This window comes from Gossypium raimondii, chromosome 13 (genome assembly GCF_025698545.1).
Source record: "Gossypium raimondii isolate GPD5lz chromosome 13, ASM2569854v1, whole genome shotgun sequence".
In the NCBI taxonomy this organism is placed as follows: domain Eukaryota; kingdom Viridiplantae; phylum Streptophyta; class Magnoliopsida; order Malvales; family Malvaceae; genus Gossypium; species Gossypium raimondii.
Genome location: NC_068577.1, coordinates 41,105,219 through 41,128,924, shown reverse-complemented (window position 1 = coordinate 41,128,924; position 23,706 = coordinate 41,105,219). Strand labels below are relative to the sequence as shown.

Here is a 23,706-nt window from a genome sequence, read left to right as displayed (position 1 = left end):
AGATCAACCTGGATCTATGGTATGTTTTTTTACTCGTCGATAGGTACTGTTAAATTGTTGCTTGAAGCTCACTGGAGAAACTTTAAAAAAAAAAAAAAAACTTAACCGCTTAGCGACTTAAATAAATTTTTTTAGTGACAAATGATATAGTTTACCCTAATTTTAAATATCAATATAATTACACCACATGAACATAAATGATGGTATGATGTGAAAAGTAATATCAACATGTGAAACCCCAAGTGTATGTAATATGAATTATACATATATATTAAAATTTAACACGATTATAATATGTAACAATAATACAATTATTTATTTATTTATCAATGCACATATATATGCAGGGTAAGGCAATTGGGAATCACATATGAATGTTAGTGATATACCCTTGACTTCATATTTGAATCTTATTGATTATGGAAAGTAGAAATTAGATTGCCTGCAAAGCAACTACAGGCTTAGAAATTTTTAAACAAATTGCGTACATGTTGCAGAATATGATGCCACTTGTTTTACTATAAGTTGAATATGGATATATTAATAAAACAGTAGATTTGGGTTGTAATTAACAGCTTCTGTAATCAAAATTTGATCAGTTATTTAACCGAAAGGCATGCAACGGCAAAGGCAAAAAGCAAAAGAAACAAAAACAAAATGATAAAGAAATTATAAGTTTAGTTATAGCTTTGATTGCCTAGTAATTTGGGTAAGAATCCATCAATTAATCATTAAATTTGGTGTCAAGAATGATGACTACCTTTTTCTTGGTAATGTCATAAAGGATATATACACACACAAATGTCTTTGTTTTCTGAACCCCCATCATAGATTATATAGCCCACAAGATTTTGAACTTCATTATAACCTAAAAAGGGAAATTGTACTATAAAACCAACAAAATGGGTCATGTATGGACTTTAATTAATGACTCATGTATGTACTATTAAACATGGTTGGCATGGTGAGTGCATCGTCTCACTCATATTCCGAATACTCAAAAAGTTTGCACATGGTAATGGTATGGTAGAAAGATACAGTCTTCTTTTAGAGATGACAAAAGATACATTACCCTCACCCTCACTCTCACACGTATCTGATTTTGTACATTCTAACCATATTTTATTCTTTTGCAAAACTTTTCCATGCACTTATCTTTTTCTTTCTTAAACAGTAACCTCAACCCTTTTTTTTTCTGAAATTTGGAAGCTGTATGTTCAGATCTGTATGTCTATCCGTCTGTCAGCCAGTAAAGTGTTTAAGTGTAGTATAAATATTGTATTGTACGTATGGTGATGACAACATATTTATAGTATCTTTTGTTTGGGTAAAGGGGAGAGTGGGTGCATGTTAGAACAGCTGCTCTTTAATATTTCTTTTTCTTTTTGTTGGTATGATATATGGTATATGGTATGGTATGGTATGGTATGGTATATAGTATTATAAATTTAGCTTTTCTTTTTATATGAAGAGGGGAGCCTGTGGTTTATTCCTTTTTTTTTTTAGTATAGTTGAAAACCAAGGAACCTGAGGCAAACCCTCTCTTCTCTTCTTCAAAAACGCACCCTATTCCTCCCTATTTGCATCGCATTTGTTCTTGAATCTCAGGGTATTCTCACAGCCGCTTGTGTGAGTGAGAGAGAATGTTCCAACCAAAGAAGCCCACAACTATGAATTCCCATGATAGGCCTATGTGTGTTCAAGGCGACTCTGGTCTGGTTCTCACCACTGACCCCAAGCCTCGCCTGCGTTGGACCGTTGAGCTCCATGAACGCTTTGTCGATGCTGTTACTCAGCTTGGAGGCCCTGACAGTACTTCATCTATCCATTATTATTCCCTTCTTTTTATTACTTCCATTTCTTCATAACCTTACATCCTTATGTTTTGCTTAACTTTGACAGAGGCCACACCAAAAACAATCATGAGAGTTATGGGAGTGAAGGGCCTTACACTTTACCACCTCAAGAGCCATCTCCAGGTTTGAATACGACACCCATATCTCATGCTTGCTTTAGCTTTTTTCTTCCAGCCCTTTTGTGACCAGCTTCTCCATGTAGGGTTGTCTTGGATTTCCCTTTTCTTTTTTCTTTTTGTGTGTTATTTTATTCATCTTTTCCTCTCTTTTTTATGCTTCTTTTGATTACACTAATTTTAATCCTTCTTGTTGGATTAGAAATTCAGACTTGGAAAGCAACCTCACAAAGAAATAAATGATCACTCTATGAAAGATGGTAAGAGATGAGGTGGACTCTTCTTTCTAGGGTTTTCTTTAAACATACTACTGTGTATATATATATATATATATATATATTCATGCATGTATGTATGTTTGTAGCTAATTTTTCTTTTCTTCCCTGTTTTTCCGGGGGCGTTAGATCTTCAAAGAAGTGCGGCTTCGTCCTCAGGCATGATGGCTCGTAGCATGAACGAGTATGTATCTATTCAGTTGTTGTGATTATTTTAATGATGTAAAAAATACTATCAAGAGCAATCAAGTTAGGCCTACCCCCTTTTAGAACTTTTTTTTTGGTGCATACCCCCTTTTTGAACTTTAATTACGATTAATATTGAATTGTTGGGGATGTCCATGATCAGTTTACGATTTAATACGTTCAATCGATATAAAGCATGAATTAAATGAATATAAATCACATAGAATTTGCCTCTCTTTTTTTTTCTTTTTTTTTTTCTAAAAATGAAATTATTTGGGATTTTCTCGTGGAACGTATGTGTAACTCTAACATGCATGGGTGATGCGATTAGGATGCAAATGGAAGTGCAGAGAAGACTTCATGAGCAATTGGAGGTATGCACAGATTCTCCTTATCTCAACAGATCATATTATATTCTTTCTTGCTTCATCACTATTACAAAACAATGAAATGTTTGGGTGGATAAATCTTCTTTTATATGAACTCGTTCATGCGTGGCTGGCAGGTTCAAAGACACCTTCAACTGAGGATTGAGGCTCAAGGCAAGTATATGCAGTCCATACTAGAAAAGGCTTGTCAAACATTGGCTGGCGAAAATATGGCTTCCGGGGGCTACAAAGGTATGGGAAATCAAGGTGTTCCTGATATCGGAGCGATGAAAGATTTCGGTCCTCTCAATTTCCCACCGTTTCAAGATCTCAACATTTACGGAGGTGACCAACTCGATCTCCCACACAACATGGATAGACCATTAGTTGATGGCTTCATTTCCAATAATGATAACACTTGCCTCGGAAAGAAGAGGCCGAGCCCTTACAGCGGCAGCGGGAAGAGTCCATTGATCTGGTCCGATGATCTCCGACTGCAAGATTTGGGCACGGCACCATCATGTCTAGGACCTCAAGATGATCCTTTCAAAACCGACCAGATTCAGCTTGCACCGCCGTCTACCGAGCTAGACAGTATTTCGGAGATTTACGATGCCAAGCCGGTGCTTTCGGGCGATGGCATAGGTGAAAAGAAGTTCGAAGCATCGCCTAAGCTGGAAAGGCCATCGCCAAGAAGGGCAGCACTTCAGACAGAGAGGATGAACCCTATGATAAATAGTGGTAGTGTGGCACAAGGGAGGAATTCACCATTTGGATGATCAATTTCTAACATATATTTGACTTATGATTAGACTTTATTAATTAATTATGCTCCCCGGCCCTGCGTCTGATATCTGAATAGGGTTTTAGTAAATTAATTATAATTACAATAGGGTTTTGCCTGAGGTATATGATAATGCATGCCATGCACATGCAAATCTTAACTTGTTACTTAATTGTTATGAGTTTAGTACATCAATTTGTACTTGCCCACCATTCCAATTATATGCTATTGTCGATTTCTACTATAATTTTTGCATCTCTCGCACTTTGTGTGTACCATGCCTGTTTTCTTCCATTGAAATATCTATCTTGTCAAAACTTCTTTTTATATAACCTAATGGTTTTTAAAATAATCTTTTTTTTTTAATCTATCAGCTCATTTGTGCATGGAAATAACATTATATTTTGTTATGATTTGAGATTTTAAGAACAAAAGAGAATGCGACAAAACTATTTTGCCATTGACATTTGCACGCCCTCTTCGTTCTTGATGTTAATTGGCCTTTTTGCTGGTCACCACCACCATAAAAGACAATACCGTGTTCAAAATTCTTCTAAAAGGATGTGAGATGTAATATTTGGATTTGTTACATACTGAACAAACCAAATTTTAATTCAAAATCTTTAATTTGAACTATTTATTACTAGTTTATCGGTGATTTAGTGGATTTATCCTTTGAATAGCTAGTTTTTCACAGTTTTTGTCTCTAAAAACATAAGATTGTTCAATTTCTGATGATAAATATATCGTGGGAAAAGAGCCATGAATGATGGTCATAATGTGTAGGCTCCTCTTGTAAGAATGAAGTAAACTTTTTAAAACCCTTACTTTTAAGGTAGTTATTATCATTGGGAAGCACGAAGCCACACTAAAAAGAAAAAAAAAACCCTGCAAGGCACGATATGCTCCCCATTAAAGCAAAAGATCATGGGGTTTGGGAGCACATGCCTCTGCAAAAGCATACATTACATACATACCTATTTAATAGAATATATTATATCACTTTGGGAACCAAGCACATTTTGATTGTACATACTTAGCAACCCCTTTTTCTTATTATGTTAGAGCAACATTTATTAATTGCCAATGATAGTAGCCGACATACAGTATCTGCCTTTTAACCTCTTTACCACTCCTTATTCCTGGGGTCTCAGTTTTCCAAGTGGACACTAATTACTACTTTTAAGTTTCAATCATCATGTGTGTGGATTAACTCTAATTTTTAATTATTTGATTTCTCAACTTGGCATTTCTGTAAAATTCATAAGATAAGTGTTCATTCAACTTATAGCATAGTAATAGTATCAAAGTATTGAATGATATGTTTATAATTATTTATAACAATAATATTAAATGAAATGTTTTAAATGTTGATATTTAAGGTAATCATATGAAATGATATGTTTTTTTTATTCATCTATAGAAGTAGAATATCGTATTGTAGTTGTTGCTCTTTTCGAAATATATTGGATCATGCACTTGCTCATAGACCTCCATGTTGTATACCCAACCATGCCATTGATACTATTTGACAATATTGATGTCACCTATATTGCGGCAAATCTAGTGAACCACACGAAAATGAAGTATCTAGAAGTTGAGCTTCACTTTGTTCATGAACAAGTGCGACGTTGTCAAGTTTGTGTTACTCATATTCTCTCTGCTAATCAACTTGATGTTCCTCTTATCAAGATTTTGTCTAAATCTACTTTTCAACAAGTTCTTCCCAAGTTAGATGTTGTTGGGGAGGAGCGTAACAACGCTCTTATTATTTCGAATTATTGTAACACCCCATACCCGGCCTAGAAGTTAAGGCCAAGTTTGAAGGTTACATCAAATTATTTTAGAGCAAACTAGCCCTTATTTACTTGAAATTCAACAATCGAAAAGCATGTAATTATTTAGATTAAACATAAAATTCAACTTCCAAAGCGTAATTCAAAACAAACACACACTAGCGTAGGTTTATAAAAGCAACGATAAAATAACTAAAGAGAGATGACCGAGCTCCTGCCACGCTGATCCGCCTAAGTTTATGGGTTACCTGTAATCTAAACAAACAACTAATGAGTTTACAACTCAGTGTGTAACTTACATTCACAATTAAATAGTGAAATAACAGATGTGATTTCAGTTTGTCTTTAGTCAGTCAATTTTTAGAATTTGATACAGAAACAGAAATAGAAGATATTAGATACAATTGCATAACAGTTCAAGCAGCCGGATCAAAATGAGATAACTCACTAAAGTTAAATATAAGTTTGTGGCTTACCCATTAAGCTCGATAGATTATTAAACTGCCCACACTTCTTCCTTACCACAATCCCATCCTAATGCTGATGCTGATTAATAGATGTCAAAAATGCGTGTACAGAAATGCCAATTTAGATCATGCTCATGTAACGCTACTACAGTTACTTATTAGATCTCATATCAACAATATAAATAAAAATAACATATATTTCAGTAACAAAACGTCAGATAACAGCCTCATTATCTAATTTAGATCATACAATCCTTATCGTAGGCCTACATTTGATTCGAACGGGGATTACGGCCCGAAGGAAAAATTATGATATTTGGCCCACACGCCCGTGCCTGAGTGTCTGGCTTGTGTGGTCCACATGGCCTACCACATGGCTGTGTGGCTCAAAACAATAGGTTACACGGCCAAGAACATGTCTCTGGTTCGTGTGACTCTAATTCACAAACAATGAGTTACACGGCCTGGACACACGTCCATGTCCCTAGCTCGTGTGACATTAATTAACAAACAGTGAGTTACATGGCCTACCACATGGTCTGACACACGGCCATGTGACTCACATGGTCTGACACACGACCATGTGACTCATATGGCCTACCACACGGACACGGCATGGCACACGGCCGTGTGGTGTCAACAACCATGTTTTTTGACATTCACAAATCATATAATTTCGGATTTTCGTTACACACTTGATATAGTTTTGAAATAGAAGCAACGTAGAAGAATCTGGAACCTAAAACGACAATCAATTGACGAATTAAACAACTAAATTGAATCCAAACGCTAAAGTTAACATCCAAAATTAACATGCGTCGAAAACTTCAACACAAAACCCCAAAGAAAAATTTTTTGCTCACCAAAAATCTAACAACAACCAGTCGAAACTAAACCATTAGAGGGCTACTCCTCTCAAGATCTTCGCCTAAAAAGGAATCGAATTGGACAATTAATAGAGATTTCGAAGCAACAGATAGTAACGATCAATTTCAAAAGGAACAGGCGAAAGCTAACAGAGCAGAAGAAGACAACAGAAGAACTTACGCAGAAACCTTTCAATTGCAACTATTAACAACACAGTACCCTCAATTAAACCCGGTAATAGTTTATGGAAGCAAGCAAAAAGAAAAAGAAAAGAAAGGTGAAAGAAGAAAAGAAAAAAAAAAGAAAAAAAGAAAACATTAAAGAACATATGGCTTTTAAAACAACAAAAAAACTAACAGGCTTTTACCAAGTAGCATTAAAATATTTCCTTAATTCATACGCAAAGACTCGAACACAAAATAAAAAATATACAAGAGCTTAACCATTAAACTAGCAAGCTCATTCTTAACATAAATTAACGCAAAAATCAACTTAAGGCAAAGGGTCAAGTCAAACAAAATAATAAAATTTCAAAAAATGGGATTTGAACCCCTGACCTCTAACATAGAAACAAAGCACTTAGCCACAAATACAAAAATTTAATTATATTAAAATTTAACAAACAACACTCAATTTTTTGGGGCGTTACAATTATTTTATTCCTACTTTCTTGCCAAGTCTTGTTTATTGCTATGTTGTGTTAGGTGATTCTTAATTTTCAAATTTGTTTAGATTATAGGTTGTTAGAGGTTGTTCCTAATAGTCAACTTTCATTTAAATTAGTTTGTTATCCTCTTGTGTACAAATACCACAATTTTGGATCAATAAAAGAGAAGGGCATTTTTCTACATTTCCTTTCCATTCTTAATTATAGTACAAAGTACCATTGTATAGGCTTATTTGTTATTTTGTTTAAGTTAATTGTTTATCCATGTTTTGGATTCAAATAGCATAAAAGAAATGTTGATCCATGTCTTTTTCCAACTGTGATATTTTATTTTGGAATTTTATGAAAATTAATATTATGAAATACTAATCACCTTAATTAGAGTACTGAGTGGATAGTGGCCATAGCCCTTAAAATGGTAAAATTTTAATTTAATGTATAAAATTTTAAATTAGTAATGGTAAAATTACACTTTCGCCCCCAAAAATGATAATAATTTTATTTAACCCTTTAAAATTATAAAGATATAAACTATTAAAAATGATGAAATTACATTTTAATATCGTAAAAATATACAATTTAAATCCGCCCCAAATTTTGTCTCCACCACTGGAGTACTTCTTATATTTTTAAAAATTTATATCTTTATTTTTTAAATTTTATTGAAATTACAATCATTTTAATTTCATATTGATCAACATTTAATGTATTTTTGAACACAAAACATTTAATATATATGAATTAAAATATCACTACATGATTTACGATATTTTGAATGCTATTAATTAATATGTGGTAATCTCTAAATAAACATATTACAAAGTTTTTTTTTTTGGTAGTATTTTAAAATCATGTTAGGTTTTAAAAATTTATTTGAAGTTAAATACCAAATCAGTTTCATACTAAACAATTTTAAATCTTAAAACTATCATGAATGCTAACATAAAATCAAAAGAACTAAAATTATAAATTTGGTGGAAAACTGAGATGCACAATACGACCGATATAATATAAATTATTAATATATCAAAATTCATATAGATATGCACAAAATATTAAACATGATTGTAATATGTTCTAATCTTGACACATTTTATATACTTATAAAAAAATTAAATGTATTAAACAAAATATTCATTTTTCTAAATGATTTAAAAATAATTTATAAATTTATAACTAAATATGCTTGAGTAAAAATAAAATTATTATAAATAAAAATATGTCTACATAGAAATAATAAAAGGTCAATCCCACAAATTTAACTCGAATCTTTTATTTTATTTTTAAAAGGTTTAATATAACATTTGGTATTTGAACTTAACACTTTTTTTCTAATTTGGCACCTAAACATTTTATTAGTCAATTTGGTACCAAAAGTTGACACTTTTCCTTCAGTTGGTACTTAATCATTTTGGGGTCCAATTTGGTACATGAACTTGACTCTTTTTCCTAATTTGGTACCTTTTTTCTTGTTTGATTCAGTATTTGTCAAACGTTTTACAAATTACTCCAATATACTAAAAATGTTATTTTTTTATGAGGTAGCAAAAATAATCAATGTATGACCGTCATGTGACAGATGATATGATATTTTTTTGTATTTTATATGTTCAATTACTTTTATTTTTATTTATTTATTTTATTAATTGAAAATAATGATTTTCTTTTAATTTGGGGTTTTAAAATATTTTTTCTTATTTAATATTAATTAGTTAAGCATAGCTCATTTTAACATGAATTTACCTAATACTGATAATATTTTTGTAGCATAACAAAAAAATTTTAATACCATTAGTATTTTGTGTAATTTGTATAACATTTAAGAAATTTAGGTACCAAGTTAAGAAAAAAATGTCTAGTTCAGGTACTAAATTGGGTCCAAAAAAATTAGGTGCCAAATTAAGAACAAGTATCAAGTTTAAAACCAAATGTTATATTAAACCTTTTAAAAATAAGAGGGATATAAATCAATTATTAAAATATAATTATAGAAATTCAAAGTAGGCAATGCGTAGTGATATTCTTAGTGAATAAAAAATTCAAGTATCTTCCATTGAAAATTACTTTTAGTTTTTGATACAATAACTAAAGATAGGGCCTTGACTTTCCTTTTCGTCCATTCATGATTCGACCCACCCTTGACATGAACTAATTTCTTTGAGCAACTCTTCCCCCTTAAAATGTGCCCTATTAACCTCTCTTTCTGATTGACAGTGCAGTATGGAATGCCTTCTTTTATTGCTATAATCAAACCACTTCTTAACATTATTGTGTTGAACTCTTCCTTGATGAATCTCCATCGTTCTTCCAATCCGATCTCTGATATGAAGACCCCAGCCTATCTTCTCATTTTTCCTGAACCAACCTACTGTGTAGGTGTTCCATTTCTTCTGCCTTTGTGTTGTTCATATTTCCTCTTACTGCCCTTTGTATCCGAGAATTACTGGACGTATATGTGCATATAATCATTTTAATGTAAATCCCTTAAGAAGTTTGCAAGCAAAGATAGAAGCAGTTCATAAGGAAATTGCTTTATATAAATTTTATGAATTTTCAATTAATTTCTAATAATTTTTTTATAAATTTTAAAATTTTACAATTTCAAAATGTATTTGGACACATGAATATCCAGATTCAAATGAACATTGACAATTAGTTGTCAACATTTACTATGTACTTATTTTTAAAATAATTTTAATTTATTTTTATTGACGTATGTCAACAATTGTTGCTAATGTGACGTTTGTTAACGGTCACATTAATGGTGCCGTGGAATATTAACCGTCAATGTTAGTTAAAGGGTTTAGCTAATCAGTTTTGTTAATTTAAGGACTCAATTGATTTAAAAAAAAAAGTTTAAAGTTCATACTATTAAACTTTAATAAAACAAAGTGTATTTATTACTATTATCTTATGATGGATCTTTAAGCTTATTCCAACATCCAAACAATTTCAAAATGCAATTTATTCACAATCTAGGGAGTAATGGAAAACAATATATGTTGGGACCAAAAACAAAATCAAGTCAAGAACAAAATAAATTATCACTATTTTATTTCTAAGATCATTATGAAGTGCCATTGGAGTTTGGAGGAACAAAGAAAGGTAAAAAAAAAAAAAAAAAGGGGGGTCTCGAAATAGTGAGATAGCAATAGAATTCTTATGTTTACAAGGATAATGATTTGCATGAAGACATAACATTTTGTCATCTATATGTATGTATAGAATGCATGGTAATCTAAGACAGTAGACCCAAATATGGACCAAAGGGGAGAGCTCCTTTTGTTTGTCGAGGATATAGAAAAAGATGGTGGTGCCACTGTCACTGCCACTGCCAGAGTTACCTTTATTGGTTGCAGAGAAAATTTTGGGGACTGCAAGTTGTCAAAAAAGCTCCTTGTCTCCAATACATATATACCTACGTAACTAAAACTCACACAGCTTAAGAGAGAGATGTATATTGGAAAAGGAAAAAAACAAAAGAAAGGTAATAAAGCCTAAAGAAGAGGGGGAAGAATACACAACTCACTCCCACGACTTCACATATCGATGAAGCTTCTATCTTTATAATGTGCATAACTAAAGTTAAAAAGTTTATGCATCTATCTATCTATCTATATGCTTCCCTTTTCTTTCTCTCTCTCTCACTAACTAAGTGTCATTGTAATTAGAGTTAAACTTCCAAGTCCATCCAATGGATGAATTACAATCATGATGATCAAAGTATATAAAAGATGGTAATAGGTAGGCACGTTCTTCCATGCAATTCTATATCATTTGTAAACCTCTCTAAAGCACTTTGGATTCTATTTGTTTAATCGTTTGGCAGCCTTTAGTAATTTGTGAATTTCAGAAATTTTCTGTAAAAAAGTAGACTATTCGGTCCAGAAGCTTCTTCTGTCTCGCTCCCAACCCCACTCTCAAGTAGTTTTCATGTCTTTTTTTCTTTTCAAAGTGAAAGCCATAGTATTTCTTATTAATTTAATTATTCTCTGTTATATATATATATATATATACCTTCATTTTATTGCACAACTGCATGAATTTTTTACCATATATCCTATTCATCTATAAAAGTCTCGATTTTTATTTTTACTAACATTCTTTAATTGCATATTACACTTTTTAAGAGATAGGTTATATGTCTAAAATTGAAGATTTGTTGAAAATATGGAAGAATTCTGAAAATAAGTTTAGCCAAAAATATGGCTGTATGTACCCAATCCGACCTATTGCACTTTCACAACAATGACAGAGTAGAAGGCTACGATGGAAAGAAAGTTTCAAGGAGGGTGAATAAATTATGAACACCCACCATGACAGTGAAATGTTATAAATTATATGTTGTAGATGTTAGCACAAGAAGTTAAGCAACAACTTCCAACTTCTCTGACATATTTTGAGTCGAAGCATGTAAACCAAAATTTACCCATTTTAGTTCGAATATTGGAACCCACATTTTCTTCATGGCCTATTTGAAAGAAGAAATCGAAATGTTTCAAAGCTGTCCAAGTAATGAGGCAACAAAATCACCCATGTCCACCACAGCCCAAAATCAGTACATAGCCCATCTCATTCCCAAATGGGACCGCCATTCGTACTAAAACTATGGGCTTCTTTATCTATCAAATTTTTTGTTCTTTTTTCCTTTTTTATGAAAAAGTAAATAAATAGAAATTATAATTAAAAAGAAAAATGAAATCATTTAAAAGCTTCTACTTTTTCACTATTTAGGATGTCCATTGCCATATGAGTACAAGCAAATGGTAGCTGTCAAACACCGAGTTAGATAGCCTACTCGGGTAACTCAAAATGTCGTTTGCCACTTTGCCTTACCAGAGCGTCTATAGCCTGTATTCGATCGGATCAGATTTAATATTATCAAACTCTAAATTTATTTGTATTCATAAATGATTGGTCAAGTCTATTTAAATTTACTTGGATTGAGCCAAAATAACAAATAAATAAATAATTGAACAAATTTAAAATAGTTCAACAATTTATAGAATACAAGTTAAAATTTGTAATTACCCAAACCAAAAGGCTATATAAATAATTATTTTCAAAAAAATTATATATAAGAATTATTGTTATCATTTATTTACTTGATTTTTTTGAAATATTTATAGTAAAAAATAGTTTGAAACTTTACCCCATAACGTCCAAAGTCTTGAAAGAAAACTTAATTTGTCAAAATAAATTTCAAAATTCAAAATTAGTGTGAAAAATTAAAAGTTAGAGTCAATTATGGATTACAATTCAAGAATTTCAAAAATCAATAAATCGAATTCAACTCACCACTAAAACCTACTCATTATTTTTAAAGCAAAAAAATAGAAATATGTTTTATTTAATAGTTAATAATTATATTATTTATTAAAATAAAAAATTAACAAACGTTTTTAAATATTATAGATTATAAGTTATATAAATAAAAAAAGTATTATAAGTTAGAAGATAGATGAAAATTGAAATCAAAGTGAAAATCTTAAACAGTATTTTTTGAATTTATTTTAGAAAGCAAGTGAACCAAGCTTCCAAGTTTTGCGTAGTGTTGTAGGGGCCATAACGTGGACTCCAGTAACATTCAACCAACGGCCACAACAAAAGCAACATGGATAATAATTGATTTCACATGTAATTATTGAAATGTCTTTGTTAAATATATTCTTTTGGGTAAATTCCATCTAAAGTCACTCCAAAATAAGATTCCTTTCATTTTGGTCATTTTAATTTTTTTCTCAATTTAATTGCTCTAATTAAGATAATTGTTCGAACTAATCATTGCTGTTAAAAACTCTGTTAATCCACTAACGGATTGTTGATGTAACACATTAGCCAATTGAATGGCCATTTGTGACATTTTTTTACTTTTGATTTAAGCTTAAAGACCTATATGTAATTATGTTGTCTTCGATATCGCGTTCGGTTTCCTCAGAGACAAATAAAAATCTAATACCATTGACACAATTCTTTTGTTTCTTCCATTTCTCAAACGCAAAGCTTTGATTTTTCTTACACTTACTGATGACTAATATCTTTAATTTGTTTGGGCATGTCTTAGTTTCATTATCATTGCAATTGTTTTGCTGCAATTATTGACTTGAAATTCGTTGATGTTGAAGGGGAAGATGTATATTCTTCTTCTCGAAACAACAGCAGTACCAAATTATGATTCTACAAGTAACAACTCTCATATTGTTCAAATTGATACCTTATCTGATGAATTTGGGAGTTCTTTTACATTGGTTTCCCTCAGAGAACAGCTCAAATAATGAGGCCTCTCGCTTTTCACTATGATTCAATTTTTATACATAATTACAGAGGTCTCAACACATGGATGGATCATCATCGTGAACTATCCGCATATGAAAAAGCATTTTATATTAGCATTTAACAACATAAATGTTTCTTTTGGTATTTACTAGAAGTAGCATGGCATGGGAATCATTTCCGGTTGTTGCAACTTCGAGAATTCACAATAGTTTTTTTTTTTTTAAAGAATATAGTTATTTAAATCCCACTCAAAATTTTGAAAGAGAAAGTTTCCATCAACGAAGAATTGAACGAGCATTCGGGTTCGATATTCTGGCCAGTATGGAATGCGCCATCGAAGACAGGGTTGACATCCTCTTATTGTCACTTGGCGGTGGCACTTCCTTCCTCACAAACAAGTATTGGCACTTTGTGGAGGATCCTCTCCAGCGCCACCATCGCTGCCACCAACTAGTTTCCCTAATGGTGGATAAAGGAGAGGTTTCAAAGAGAAGAGAAAAAAAAAATTGGAATAATTATAGATGCTAGTCCTTAAGCTTTAGTTAAAAGTAAAAAAAAAAAAATTGACATGTGTTGTCATTCGATTGGCTAATGTGCCACATCAACAATACATTAGAGGATTAATGAACTTTTAACGACAGTGGCTAGTTCGAACAATTATCTTAATTAGAGTGATGACCTGCCGTCAAATGTAGTGGCCAATTCATGTCAATTCTGCACTTAAGGAGTTTGTTTTCTAAGCAATTTTAGATTTTATATTTCATTTTAGTAATTAGGCCTTAGGATTAAAAGTTAATAAAAATAAGTGTTTTTAACCATTCCGTAGGTGGTGTGACCCAATAGGCCGACACAGGCCTTAGGTTGTACTAATTAGTTTAATTAAGTGTGTAGGATGGAGATATAAAAGCTCAATTGACGTGGAAGCAAAGGTTAAGTGATGCACAAGCTTCCCGGGATGTCAAGGCATAGAACGAACGACACAAGGTGTGAATTTAGTGTCATGTCACGCCACACAAGGGGTGTGGCGCGACACAAGACCAACGTGCTGCCCAAATATTTCGGGGATATTTTCGTCCGCTCAATCATGCTTATTTGAAAACCTAGGACATGTTGAATATCTAATTTGGGCTATCAACACCACTATAAATAAGACAGTAACGGTTGAATGTAATCAAGTTGTCCTAAACGCCTTCAAAAAACCCTTGTAGTTTAGGATTAGTTTTAGTTTATTTTCTTTTTGACTTTTTAAATACTTTATTATTTTTCTTCTTGAATTAGTTTTCATTCAATGACTTGTTTATTTAATTAAAGTATTCAATTTATATTCTTTGTTGCATTTGTTTTATTTCATTATTCCAATCGAGAGATTTGCTACTCCATTCCCCATTCGATATCCAGTCTACAATTATTCACATATCTTTTCTTCTCCAAATTAATCGTGTTTCTCACATGGTTTATTCACTCGAAGTTGAGATTATGAATAACATGAGTGGCTAAATCTCTTATAGGAGATTAACGAGTGGATGGGGATGTGACTAACGGAGGATTTGGGACTTCTTGAGATGGATTAATTGGTATAAATAATGTTTTCCTAAACTGTTAGGCTTGACAACACTAATAAGTTATCATAGGCTAGACGAGGTCGGGAGATAAGTTGAACTGAGTAAATCATAATTTATTCTGGTTAAGAAAGTGAGGTAAGAAGATAAGTTAGTATGAATCAATCAATTAATTTAATTAGATTCAGGAGGTAATAATTGTTTAATCGGTGATTAATCCACTCTAGACCCCTAATCCGAAGTTAGTTGCAAACCCTAAAGCGAGTTAATCTTCCTGATTGATTTATTGATTTAATTCATTTGCTTATTTTTCTTTATTTATTTACTTTTGTTATTTATTTATTTTTATTTCGCTTAATCTGTTTTATGATCCATCGTAATATAGGAATTAACTATTACTATTTAGACTTAGTATTGTAAAAAACATTTTCATTATTTATTCAATCCTCCCTTAGGTACGATATTCAGAATACTTCCAAGTATTTCGTTGTACAATCTATATTACAATCTGACCCGTGCATTTGCGGACACCACTGTTCTTAATTATTATATTTTGGTGTCATATTTATTCTATGAACGACAACTCGTTTATAGGCGGTCAAGTGACTAAACTAAGAAAAAAATTAGAATGACCAAAATAGGACGAACTCTAATTTAAAGTGATCTTAAGTGTAATTTATCTTATTTTTTATAATGCCTACACTAAATATTTTATAACTTTATATTTCACATTCTATTAGTATTTAACTTATAATTTCATCCGTTTAAATTTTAATTATCTATATTTATTTTTAATTAATAAGGTGTCTTCATATTAATTCCAAACTTGCCCCTAGCATGGGTTTCTGAACCGAACTAGATTGATCAATTAAAAAGTTGATTGATGGATGATTGAACTATTTTTAGTTTTATTTTATAAAGTTTTAATTTATTTAATTAGATGGTTCGAACCAATCAAATTGATAAACTATTAATTTAACCATTGTACTCAACACTTATTGATAAAAATACCTTTATGTTATAATTTAATAGATTGGATAATGTAAAGTTACAGCTAAAAGCATCTAGTTTTTGGCAGAATTGTTGCTTTTTTACATAACAAGCCTATCGACAAAGTGTTGTATCCTCTCGTTGCTACTATTTCAATGCAACTTTTAATAAAAATAATTATCCCAAAAAAAATGTAAAATTAAAATGTAAGTGGGCATTTATAAGCTCCAACACAATAATTCATCTTTTGACTTAAGTAACATAATGACACATTAGAAGAGCCTAAACCGTTGAAATTGGTAATTAACTTAATTCTGTAATCATTTATATTATTTACTTTTTAACTTTTTTGAATAATATGAGATTGCTAATAATTCAAATAGATTTAGAGAATTGAAGAGACAGTTTTTAGAGTTAATTGTATCAAATATTTTTAAATTATGTCTTTCATTTTAAATTGGATAAATTAGCAGAATATGTCAATTTCAAAAATATTAAGCAAAGTAGATCGATTTTTCCCATATTTAGCAGAATAGGTCAATTTTGGAGAGAGAAACAAAAAACGTGTCATGTGCGTCCAATGGCCAAAAAATCCAACCGCAAAATTTTTTTCAAACAGCTAAAAGCAACTAGTTTATCTCTATATAAATCCAAGTCATTTTCTTCCTTTTGCATTCAAATCCAGTTCTCTTAATTTTCTCAATTCATCTATTCTTTCAACTATTTAGTTCTCAATTTTTCATTCAATTTCTCTCGAAATATTATTGTTTTAATTTTATATTTCATAATTTCTTTTATTTTTATTGGTTTTTATGATGGCAATTCTGCTTATTCATTTCGATGACAAATACATTTTCGACATCCAATTGCAAATGGTAAGAAAATATTATTAATTTTTTTAATTTTGATTAAGCTCATTATTAAGTTGTTAACATTATTAATTTTATATTTTTTTATGTTTATATAATCAGACCAAAAATTAGATTTTAGAGACATACATACACAATTTAACTGCCAGAGCACTGCGTGTTATTAAACAACACTTGCAAAAGGTGGGATTCTTGCACATGGCTCGTATGCTCAGGGGGACTAAATTGGTTCTCGCACTTATCAATGCTTTTGGTGGAAAGGCGGAGACTTCAGACACACATTCCATCTTCCGTGTAGTGAGTGTGCAATTACACTTGAAGACGTAGCTTTACAACTTGGTTTACTAGTGGATGGGCCAGTCGTTATGGGGGTAGTGGCATTGGCAATTGGAGCGCAATGCGAGCAACTATCAGGAAATGTGTTGGACAAATTTAGTGGTACTTAAATAGAGATGACGTGATTGGAAGGCAATTTCGATTATATCGAAAACTCCGCGAGTGTCGTTGAAAGAGAACAATAAGCCCGAGCATTCATCCTGAGATTAATCAAGGTCTTCTAATGCCCGATAAATCTTGAAATTTGGTACATTTAAGGTGGCTAGTACAACTTGTCGACTTGAAAGAGGAAAGGGGACTCAATTGGAGATCAGTTGTGTTGTCGACGTTGTACCGAGAGATTTACAGGGTGACGAAACCATAAAAAATTAAAATTTATGTTGCATACTCCTTCAATCATAGGTATGATATTGACTACCATTTTTACGTCCCTGAGTAAATGCCCTTTATGTATTCTAACTCGAAATAAGGCAAAATTCATTTGATAATATAGTTATCATAATATTTTTTCAATATTATATTTTTAGAATAACATATTATTTGAATTGGTGGAATAATGAGACGAGTCATGTCGGTATAGCGGATGAGCTCAAGGATACCCAACTACTGTTAAATCAATGATCAAAAACTGCGGTTAGTTTTTGAATTTTTAAATTATATTATATTTACGTAAGGATATGAAATTTAATATTAGGCACTTTAAAAAATTTAGAATTTCGTACTATAGTTTGAATGGATATCATATGCTGATTCGAGAATTCAAGATGGGATTCTAGTCAAATTTTTGGCCAATTGTAATATTGGGCACATCAAGGTGCCATTGATAGTTTTTGCGATGGTCGAGATGCACGAATCTGATCGAGTGATGTGCAAGTTTGAGTTCAGGCAAAGTATTAGCCGTCACCTTAAGACACTCAAGAACTGTACAAGATTGACTTGCGGGAGAGAACCAATGAAGATTGGGCAAAATTCCATGCCAAATATATCTACATTTAGGAGCATATGTACAATTCCATATCTATGCACAAACCAATTCTTCCATCGGATTTTGTGACCTCCAAATTACATGACATGGTTTAGACTTCACGGTAAGCTATATGTTGTGCGGAAGCGTGTAAAAGAGTAAAATTATTGTACTGGAAAAATCACACTAAGTTCAATTCCCAGGAAAGAGAGGTAGATCACGTGGATCACTTAAGTACTAGGTCTTTCCTAGCCAGAATATCCCTCTATCATAATTTAACCACAAAATAAATCACTACAATCACACTCACAAAATATGCAAAATAAAAAAATAAAGAACATAAGAATTTTAACGAGGTTCAGTAAATTTTGCCTACGTCCTCGGGCACTAACAAATATATTTCACTCTAAAATACAAGTGAAAATTTACAAATAAAGAGAGAGACCAATGCCTTAAGGAGAGAATGGCAAATGTGGGGGATGATTGAAAATGAGAAATGGTTAGGCCTATTTATAGTTAAGATTCAAGGATCAACTTGCAAAGTCACTATACAATTAGGGACCAAAAATTGCAAATATTTCATGCCAAATTTCAATCCTACTTTCAGTGCCTTAAATCTCTTATTTCAAGTGCCAACATTTTGATACCCATATCTTTGACTTTTCTAAATATGGATGGTTGCCAATAATCTCTACCTTGAAGATTTGATTAGGATAATCTTATCTTCACACAATTCTTTTTGCCTTTGACAACAATACTTGATAGTGTCTTCTTCAACTGTTAAACTTGCAGGATATTGACCAAGTTCAAACAATGTTCAAACTTGGTTGTTGTTACCACCTTGGTCATCATAGCTGCGGGATTATTTGCAGTCCTAATCTTCTGAAGATGAATTTTCCCCTCATCAATAATTTTCCGTACAAAATGGAATCGTACATCGATATGCTTTGTACGTGCATGATAGACTTGATTCTTTACTAAAGGAATAGCATTTTGACTATCACAATACACGTTAATATGCTCTTGAACCAATCCTAAAGTTTTAACCATACCTTGTAACAAAATAGCTTCCTTTACAGCCTCTCTTATAGCCATGTATTCGGCTTTTGTGGTTGACAATGCAACTGTAGACTACAGTGTAGACTTTCAACTTATTGGTCCTCCAACAAGTGTTAACACATAACCAGTGGTTGATATTTGTTTGTCTAAATCACCGGTATAGTCAGAATCAACGTACCCAATAACACCTTTACCAAGTGTAGTATCCTGCTTGAACTGTAATCCAACATCCATGGTCTTCTGAATATACCGTAGAATTCATTTTACAGCTTGCCAATGTCATTTTCCAAGATTATGCATATACCTGCGCACCATACTAACTGCCTATGAAATGTTGGGTCTTGTACACACCATTGCATACATCAAGCTACCTACTGCATTAGAATACGGAACTTGTAACATGTATTATTGTTTCGTATTCGTCGAAGGAGATAGTTGTGCAGAAAGCTTAAAATGAAAAGCCAATAGGGTACTTACAGGTTTTGTCTGCTCGTTCATGACAAACTGCTATAGTACCTTCTTCAAATATTACTTCTAAGACAAGCTAACTTTGCCATGAGCTCTATTTCTACATATTTCCATGCCAAGAATCTTTTTAGCTTCACCTAGATCTTTCATCTCAAACTCAAGGTTGAGTTGAGTCTTCAATCTCTCAATTTCAACTTTGCTCTTAGATGCTATCAATATATCATTAATATATAAGAGCAAATATATGAAAATTCCTTCTTGTAGCTTTTGAAAATACACGCAATGATCAAATTTACTTCTTGTGTACCTTTGCCCTTTTATGAACTGATCAAATCACTTGTACTACTACCTCAGAGATTGTTTCAATCCATAAAGCGACTTTGTCAGTTTGCAAACCCAATTTTATTTATCAGCAACCTTGAATCCATCTGGCTGAGTCATATAGATTTCCTCTTCCAAATCACCGTGTAAAAACGCAGTCTTCACATTGAGCTAAACTAGTTCAAGATCATATTGCGCAACCAACGCTAGCAAAATCCGAATAGATGAATACTTCACAACTGGATAAAACACTTCATTGTAATCTATTCATTTTTTCTGAGCGTAACCTTTTGCTACCAATCTAGCCTTGTATCGAATTTCATTTTTACCAGGAAATTCTTCCTTCTTTGCATATACCCATTTGCATCCAATTACCTTCTTTCCTTTGGGCAGTGTCACCAACTCCCAAGTCCTATTTTTATGAAGAGACTGCATTTCTTCATTCATAACTTGCTTCCACTTTACACCATTAGGGTTACTTATTGCTTCTGTGTAAGTAGAAGGAACATCATCATCTGTAATTGGAAGTGCATAGGCCACCATATCATCAAAGCGAATAGGCATACGAATCTATCTTCTTAGCCTCCTATATACAATTGAATATTATTGTTGTAGAAGTTCTTGGGTCGAAACTTCTTTATCATTTGTTCCTTCAGTTTTAGTTGGATCATCATTAACATTTTTCAAGCTCCACCTGCTGTAAAGTACTATTGGTTTTGTCATCCTTTTGTGAACCTTGTTCTCCATTATAGTTGATTCATTAAAAGTCACATCTCTACTAAAAATAATCTTCCTTGTACCAGGACACCAGAGATGGTATCCTTTGACTCCACCAGTTATACCTACGAATAATGTTTTATTTGCTCTTGGGTCTAACTTAGATTCTTTTACATGATAATATGCAGTGTAACCAAAAACATGTAAAGAATCATAATCAGTAGCAGGTTTACCAGTCCACATCTCCATAGGAGTTTTTCCATTTATTGCAACTACCTCAGCCTAAAATTCCTTGCCCAATCCAGCATTGGACAACATACATCGGACTTTCTTCAGTATAGTCTGATTCATACGTTCTGCCACCCCATTCTGCTATGGTGTATGCTGAACAGTAAAGTGTCGCACAATGCCCTCATCTTGACATACTTGTAGAAATGAATCATTCTTGTACTCAGTACCATCGTCTAATTGATGTTGTTTGACTTTTTGACCAGTTTGAGTCTCCACCATCTTCTTTCATTTCTGAAATACATCCAAAACTTCACTTTTTCTTTTCATTAGATACACGCATACTTTTCTTGAATAATCATCGACAAAAGTAGCAAAATAATGCACACCTCCCAAAGAAGCCACTTTGGTAGGTCCACACACATCACTGTGACCGTAGTTTAGAATTTCTTTCGTATTGTGAATTACTGAACCAAATTTTACCCTCGTCTACTTGCCCAGACAATGGTCACATAATTCTAATTTGCAAGAATTTTCACCTTTCAATAAGTCTTGCTTCGCCAAATTTTGCAAAGCTGTGTCACTAGCATGTCCCAATCACATATGCCATAACCTGGTAGCCTCTGAATCTGCATCTTTCGTAGAAGCTGTTAATGTTGATCCAATAACTGTACTTTAATTTAAATAGTACATGTTATTTCTTGTTGTACCTTTCATCACCGTCAATACCCTAGCTACCACCTTTAGTAATCCCTCTCTCAAAGTGATTGTGAGCCCTTTAAATTCTAGGACCCCTAATGAGATGAGATTTTTCTTCAAGCTAAGTACGTAGCAAACATCTGTCAAGACTTGGATTGAGCCATCATGATTCTTCAATTAGATTGTACCTACTCCCATTGTCGTACAAGCACTGTCATTGCCCATAAAAATAACTCCACCTTCTAGTTCTTTAAGACTAGAAAACCAGTCCTTATTAAGACACATATAGTAAGTACATCCCGGATCCAAAATCCACTCATCTGTATGACATGCCATTGCCATGCCAACCAAGCTAAAGTCTGACTCCTCATCATGCTCCGCTACACATGTATCAGAAATAGCCTTGCCCTTTTTTAACTTAGGACAATTCTTTTTCCAATACCCTTTCTCGTGACAAAAAGCACATTCATCTTTGGCAGGCCTCCCTTTGGACTTACTCTTTCTACTAGGTTTGTTGCTGTACGAACAACCTCTTATTGTTAAGACTTCTGCAGTTATATATCTGTGATTTCTTTTTTCTTTCGAGTCTCAGATCTATACAATGCACTACAGACTGCATCAAATGTGATCGTATCCTTCCCATGAAGTAATATGGTGGTAAAATGATCATATTCATCAGGAAGTGAATTCAAAAACAATAATGTCTTATCTTCATCTTCAAATTTTTCATCCAAATTTAGCAAGTCTGCTAAAATTTTATTCAATGAGTTCATCGACATACCAGGTGCATACGTGAATCGATAAAGTTTTTTTTCATATAAAGTCTATTTTCAAGACTTTTTGTTAGAAACTTTTCTTTCAGTGTATCCTACAACTTTTTTTTAATGTCTCCCTCATGACAGAGTACTTCTGCTCTTTGGTCAAACATAGGCGGATTGTACCACACGTCTGTCTATTGATCTTGGCCCACTCCTTGTCATTTATCTTGTCAAGTTTTTCTTCAAGGGCTATATCCAACTCTTACTGGCATAAGACATCCAGGATCTCACATTGCCACATACCAAAATTATTGGTACCATCAAATTTCTCTACTTCAAATTTTGCATTGGTCACAGTAGTCTTTGCTGATGACGATGCCTCTGCCATTTTTCTCATCAATCCCAACTATTGTATATGTAAACAGTACTGTCGACGTAAATAGTGCAGTGGATGAGCAATACCGTATACGTAAACAGTATCATAAATGATCGTATTCCCCAAGTACGAAACTGGCTCTGGTACCAATTATTGTGCGGAAGCGTGTAAAAGAGTAAAATTATTATACTGGAAAAATCACACTAAGTTCAATTCCTAAGAAAGAGAGGTAGATCATGTGGATCACTTAAGTACCATGTCTTTCCTAGCCAGAATATCCCTCTATCGTAATTTAACCGCACAATAAATCACTACAATCACACTCACAAAATATACAAAATAAACAATAAAGAACACAAGAATTTTAACGAGGTTCAGCAAATTTTGCCTACGTCCTCGGGCACTAACAAATATATTTCACTCCAAAAAAGAAGTGAAAATTTATAAATAAAGAAAGAGAACAATGCTTAAGGAGAGAATGGCAAGTGGGGGTTGATTGAAAATGAAAAATGGTTAGGCATATTTATAGTTGAGATTCAGGGATCAACTTGTAAAGTCACTATACAATTAGGGACCAAAAATTGCAAATATCTCATGCCAAATTTCAATCTCACTTTCAGTGCCTTAAATCTCTTATTTCCAGTGCCAACATTGTAATACCCATATATTTGACTTTTCCAAATATGGATGGTTGCCAATACTAT

The 23,706-nt window shown here is 32.6% G+C and overlaps 1 protein-coding gene across 1 annotated transcript; it reads left to right on the top strand.

Annotated features, from left to right (window-relative positions):
* The first annotated feature begins 1,478 nt into the window (after window positions 1–1,478).
* Window positions 1,479–3,832, top strand: LOC105784182 (myb family transcription factor IPN2). The gene is made up of 6 exons (XM_012609986.2): window positions 1,479–1,812; window positions 1,903–1,979; window positions 2,175–2,232; window positions 2,377–2,431; window positions 2,765–2,807; window positions 2,939–3,832. Exons 1-6 carry the CDS (start codon window positions 1,644–1,646, stop codon window positions 3,578–3,580), a joined length of 1,044 nt encoding a protein of 347 aa, XP_012465440.1. The 5' UTR covers window positions 1,479–1,643; the 3' UTR covers window positions 3,581–3,832.
* The last annotated feature ends 19,874 nt before the right edge of the window (window positions 3,833–23,706 follow it).

Excerpts from the sequence above, each read along its gene's own strand:
- LOC105784182 (XM_012609986.2), top strand. The coding sequence starts at position 1,644 with ATGTTCCAACCAAAGAAGCCCACAACTATGAATTCCCATGATAGGCCT. Across the intron at positions 1,980-2,174 it reads ACCTCAAGAGCCATCTCCAG|AAATTCAGACTTGGAAAGCA; the intron begins GTTTGAATACGA and ends TTGTTGGATTAG. Across the intron at positions 2,808-2,938 it reads GACTTCATGAGCAATTGGAG|GTTCAAAGACACCTTCAACT; the intron begins GTATGCACAGAT and ends CGTGGCTGGCAG.